The sequence below is a fragment of the Propithecus coquereli genome, unplaced genomic scaffold (assembly GCF_000956105.1).
Source record: "Propithecus coquereli isolate 6110/MARCELLA unplaced genomic scaffold, Pcoq_1.0 Scaffold433, whole genome shotgun sequence".
NCBI lineage: Eukaryota > Metazoa > Chordata > Mammalia > Primates > Indriidae > Propithecus > Propithecus coquereli.
Window position 1 is genome coordinate 633,640 of NW_012150097.1, and position 5,635 is coordinate 639,274.

Genomic DNA, 5,635 nt, shown 5'->3' on the forward strand with positions numbered 1-5,635 from the left:
AGGAAGGTGGTAATTGGCCTTCAAACTGCCGAGTCCCGAGGACCACCCGTGCAAACCAAGTAGGGATTGCACAGTGATGTCACCTGTGACCGCGCGTCACAGAGACACCTTCAAGGCAGCACAAAAGGAAAAAAAAATAGGAAAAAAAAAAAAACCATGCTGGAAAGAAGATCAAGCATGGCCAGGCGGCTGCTGCCTGAGCAATTTAAACGCCCACATCCCGGCACCGGGCTTTGCCCCTACGGTGACCGGAACCGCCCATGGCCCGTGTCCACCTTCCTTCTCCTAAAGCGGGGCTCTGTGTCTCAGGACACGCAGTGCACGTGGGCAGACGCCTGTTTTAAGAGCCAGAACCGTAACTTCTCAGTTTTGCTTTTTGAAACACAGGCCTTCCAGGGGCTGAGGTCTCCAGGCGGAGGACGGCGGAGCGATCCCCGTGCGGGCTCCGCCGCAGGCTGTTCGGTGCGATGCCACAACGGTTATTATGTAACAGCGTCACCGCCCCGCGCGGGACCCGGAACCGGCCCGGCACGGAGCACGGGCCCGCGAGCGTGTGCAGAGGGAACCCCCGGGGTTTCTGGGCGCGCACACGGCAACGCGGCCTTGCTGCCCGCCGTACGTGCCCCCGGTCCGCGCGGCCGGGCTCCCCGAGCTGGCGCAGGCCCGGCTCCGCAGGGTCGGTTCCGACTCGTGCCCCCGGGAATAAAGGGCGCGGAAGCAGCGCGGAAGCGGCCGAGGCGCCGCGGCAGGACCGCAGCCACCGCCGGCGCCGTCCCGGGGACCCGGCGAGCAGACGCGGCGGAAGGGACGCGGGCCCGGGCGGCGGCGAGGAGGGCTCCCCGGCGGAGGCGGCCGCACCCACCTCTTGATGCACAGCCGCGACGGCAGGTAGGCCCGGTAGCCGTCGGTGATGTACGGGTTGTCCTTGAGCGACACGGGGATCTGCTCGTAGGTGTAGAGGCGGATGCCGCGGGGCACCAGCACCGGCCAGTACTGGTAGCCGCCCAGCTCGATGTAGTGCGCGCTCCGCAGCAGCTTCTGCTGCATCGTCCCGGCCGCCGCCCCGCTCGGGAGCCCGCCCGGCCCCGCTCCCCGGGGAGGGGGCTTCGCCGCCGCCGCCGCCGCCGCCGCCGCTCAGGCCGGTCTCGGCGCACAGCCCCGGCGGCGTCGCAGCCCTCTCTGACGTCACACGCCGCGCCGGCCCCGCCCCTCGACCCGCGCCGGTGGGTCGCGCCGCGGCGCCCCCTGCTGGGGAAAAGAGCCCAAAGCCCGGAGCTGCACGGGCCCGTTCAAGTGGTTTTTCCGTTTTTAATGGGGAGCAATAGTTACTGCGTTTTGGGAAATCAGGAGGAAAAGAGTTAACGGGAAGAAGAATGAGAGCTTATTCTCCGTTCAGTTTGTGCTTGGCATGGCGCACACTTAGCGTCAGGAGGGACCTTGGAGGTTTTCTAAGCTGGAATCAGTTCTCAGGGGCGGTGCGGTGGGAAATGGGGGAAACGCACGCCCGGATCAGAGCGTGCTGAGCTATGGAGACGCAGAGCGTGTTCTCTGACCACATGGAATCGAACTAGAAATAAACAGGGAAACTAAAAACCTCCACACCTGCAACTGAAACGACACACCAAGTATTTCGTGGGCTGATGAGGAAGTCACAGTGGAAATGAGTAAATCGACTTCTCTGAATGATCATACAGACAGAGCATGTCCAAACCTGTGGGAGGCCGAGGAGGGAGGGTCGCTGGAGGTCAGGAGTTCGAGGCCAGCCTGAGCAAGAGCAAGACCCTACCTATCTCTACTAAAAATAGAAAGAAATTAGCCGGACAACTAAAAATATTAGCTGGGCGTGGTGGCTCACGCCTGTAATCCTAGCACTCTGTAATCCTAGCCTCTGGGAGGCCGAAGCGGGAGGATTTCTTGAGCTCAGGAGTTTGAGACCAGCCTGAGCAAGAGCGAGACCCCGTCTCTACTAAAAATAGAAAGAAATTAATTGGACAACTAAAAATATATGTAGAAAAAACTAGCCGGGCATGGTGGCTCATGCCTGTAGTCCCAGCTACTTGGGAGGCTGAGGCAGGAGGATCGCTTGAGCCCAGGAGTTGGAGGTTGCTGTGAGCTAGGCTGACGCCACGGCACTCACTCTAGCCCGGGTGACAAAAAAAAAAGCTGTGCAAATTGACCTCCCTGTCAGTAGATGGCACTTGCCCGGAGGAGCAAACTACCACGTTGTTTTTGGGTCTTGTGACCAGCTCTAGTGCCCCAGGTGGTGGGTGGGGCCCTGGGATTCCAGGTGTGTCCTATTCTCCACCTCAGCAGGGGCGGGTGGGGGAGTGAGGCTGGACGGGGCTGGGTTGGGTGAGCTGCCCTCAAGCTTGGCAGGTGCTTTTAGCAGGGGTCAAAGGTCTGTTCCCCGCCTCTGGGCAGAGCTGCAGGTGAGGGGCTGAGGTGGTCCCCCGTCAGCCAGAAGGTCTGTGTGTTGAGGTGGGGCTGCCTGAGACCCCCAGTCTGGAGCCGGCCTCGCTCCTTTCCAGCCTCCCCTACGCCGTGGTTTCTCCTGGGCCTCTGCCAGCAGGACCTCCAGGCAGCCAAGCTCCCCAACAACAGTGATGTGGGTTGGGGTTCCCTGCCCAGGGTCCTGGCCCGAGCTGGGGGCGCAGCCCTCCTGGAGAAGAGGGTGCCCCACGAGCGCGCAGCGAGGACCCGCACTGCACTCAACCCTGCTCTACCCCGGCAGGCACACACTCCCCCCAGACTCATTCACAAATATCCCCTCTGTGCCCCGGGGCAATGCAGTTGAGACCTGGGTGTATGGGATCTGGCCTGCAGGCCATGCCCCGAACCCCAGAGATCAGTCCCTCACCCTGCCAGGGAGAGGAATGCTGGTCCCAAGTCACCCACGCGGTGCCCAAGCTGGATCAGTGTCCTCCGCCTCAGGGTTTGCCCCGCTCTGCTGGAGTCACCAGGCCAGCAGTGCCAGGAAGGACTGGCGGGTGGGGAGCTCCCAGTCCGAGCACCCCTCAGTTCACTGCATGACCCCCAAAAGAAAGGTCCAAGCTCCATTCCCTGTGGATGTCCCCGTGTGCTGGCTAAATTGTCTCTCTTGGCAGCAACGGGTGGGGGAAGGGAAGGGGAGAACGAAGATGTCTGCCCCGTGGCCGTCTCCGACCCTCTCCCCGGGAGGCCTCTGCCCAGAATGACCGGGCTCTGGAGTCACGCAGATCATCTGGGACCCACTGGATCCCTGTGACACCTGCAGTCTGGGCTGGAGTTGGGAAATGTCTGTGTGGGGACGAGCAAGACAGAACCTGCGGGGTAGAGGCCCCATGCGGAGGACAAAGGCGCCCGGTGGGTAGATAAGCAACATGGCGCTGCTGCCCGGCCTGGGCTGTGGGTCAGGAGAGGCCCTGGGGGAGCTGGGAGCCCGGCGCCCCGTCTGCAAGAGCCCTCTGCTCCCTGGCGGCGGCCGTCTCTGGGCTGGTGTGGGCAGGTCTCTCCAGCCGCTCAGGAGCCACCAATAGTCCCAGACGGGAGGGGCATTTTAACTGCTCCACCTGCCTTGTCCCTGGTCTCCAAGCCTCTCCACCCTAGGGTGCCTTTCTCTTTCCACCTCTGCTCAGCAGCCTCTTCCTGTGGGGTCTCCTGTAGGTCCAGGTACCCTTCCTTCCGACCTCCATCTGATCTATGTTTGTCGTTTTCTCTTTCATCCAAAATTTCTCCTTCCTGCAGAGATGCTCTGGCTGGCGGCGTCTCCCACCCGCCATCTTGCCTCCGACCCCTTGGGCTGATAATGTTTAGATGAGATGTTGGGCTTAGAGTCGATGCCGTAAGGGATTGAGACTGTCGGGGATGTTGTCATGGGGAGAATGTATTTTGTGTATTCAACAGACATGAATTTTGGGCGGCCAATGGTGTTCTCTCGGTGTTAGAGCAAAGAACGAGAAGAGACTTGCATTTATCAGGAACGTAAAGGATCTGTTCTCTAGTATTGGGTATATGTCCTTCGACTCTATTGCGGCCAGCTGGGAAATAGGTTTAAGGGATGGCACAAAAACCAGATACTCAAGGATGGCTCTGTTCTTTGGAGGACCAGGCACCACGTGGGGGAAACAGAGCTGCCTAACTCAAAAGATCATCGCTATCAGTCTGACACAAAGGCCTAGATGATTATTGGGTCTTCAGAAAGACCCCGTTAAACTGTGTTCACATTACTTTGGGGATGCGATCAATTAGCAATCGTCGTGGAATAGTTCACCAGAGGAGGCGGTCACCACCCAGGTTAGAGCCCTGAGAAACTAAAGCACCAGCGGGCAGCGTGGTTTTGCCAGCAGTGAGGAGGGTTACGGGAGGTTCTCGGCGTAAAGTGTTGATAAGGAAGGAGGCAGGAGGAGTTGGAAAAAGGAAGCGAGAGACAGGGAAGGAGAAGGAAGCAGAAGCCCTCGGGAGTCTCGCGGGATCAGCTGATTGTAAATTCTGCAAAGACAGGAAGTGCAGTTGGCTCACCCTTGCATGGAGCGCAAATAACATAGCACCCGGAGCACACAGGTGCGCAAAAGCTATTTATGGACTAGATAGATGAAAGAAGGTATGTTCTAGAATGAGGGCTGGTATCTGTTCTGAAAGGGAAGAGAGGAGAGCTATACGAACTAAATTCATATACCTAAGTAAGTTAAGTCCTGCTAAAGATTGTAGAACCACGGTGTGAATGTAGAAAATTGTGCAATTTCCACCTATAAGATCGTTAAAAGCAGGATAGATTCTCGTCTGTCTGGAAGGGTTCCTGTGAAAAACAGGAGTATGATCTGAATAATCTGGGTTCTTTCTTCCCTGGACTTTCTTTGTTTCTGTTTTTCAATTCCAAGAAATTAAATGCAAAATAATACGCTACCGCCATCACCACCAGGCAAACAACAGTAGGCATTTATTGAGGGTTTACCGTACACCAGGCAACTCTCTGAGTGTGATCTTTGCACTAACGAGTTGTTTTATTGCTGACAATTCCTGCAGATTTTACCATGTATTTATACTGTCTTCCAGCAGAGGACACCCTTATCCTGCAGAACCGTGACCCCCTAAACTATGCCTGTATCCTGACACTGAGAGTAGGATGAGAAATGAGTCATTTTAAAGTCGGCATACTATGGTTTAAAAAAGAAAAATCAACTTATTATCTGCATCTGAATTGAAATTCTTAAATAGGAATCATCCAGCCCTCTGGAAAGTTAGATTTAAAGAGGTTTACAAAACGGAAAACTCGGTGATTAAGTTCATACACTTTTTGAATGGCTCTGCAGCTTTTGTGTCTTTTGCGTAACAGAAAATAATTTGCTGTTCTGTTTTCCTGAGGAAAATCGGCACAAAGAATGCTTTTTGGAAGGCAAGCTTTGCTCAGAAGATGGATGAAAAACTCCTTCCCTTGCCTGTCCTTTGCTAACACATTGCCCTCTCTACCTCATTTCTTTCTCTCTTTTTCTTTTTTTTGAGACAGAGTCTCACTCTGTTGCCCGGGCTAGAATGCCATGGCGTCAGACTAGCTCACAGCAACCTCAAACTCCTGGGATCAAGCGATCCTCCTGCCTCAGCCTCCCGAGTAGCTGGGACTACAGGCATGCACCACCATGCCCGGCTAATTTTTCTATAT

General features: G+C 56.3%; 1 protein-coding gene across 1 annotated transcript in view; it reads right to left on the minus strand.

The window, feature by feature from the left end:
- PAQR3 (progestin and adipoQ receptor family member III) overlaps positions 1-1,122 on the minus strand; it is a 17,925-nt gene extending 16,803 nt beyond the window's left edge. The window contains exon 1 of the mRNA XM_012653896.1: positions 863-1,122. Coding sequence (XP_012509350.1) covers positions 863-1,047 — 185 coding nt within the window. The 5' untranslated portion in view covers positions 1,048-1,122. The remainder of the gene's footprint in view (positions 1-862) is intronic.
- Between the last annotated feature and the right edge of the window lie 4,513 nt (positions 1,123-5,635).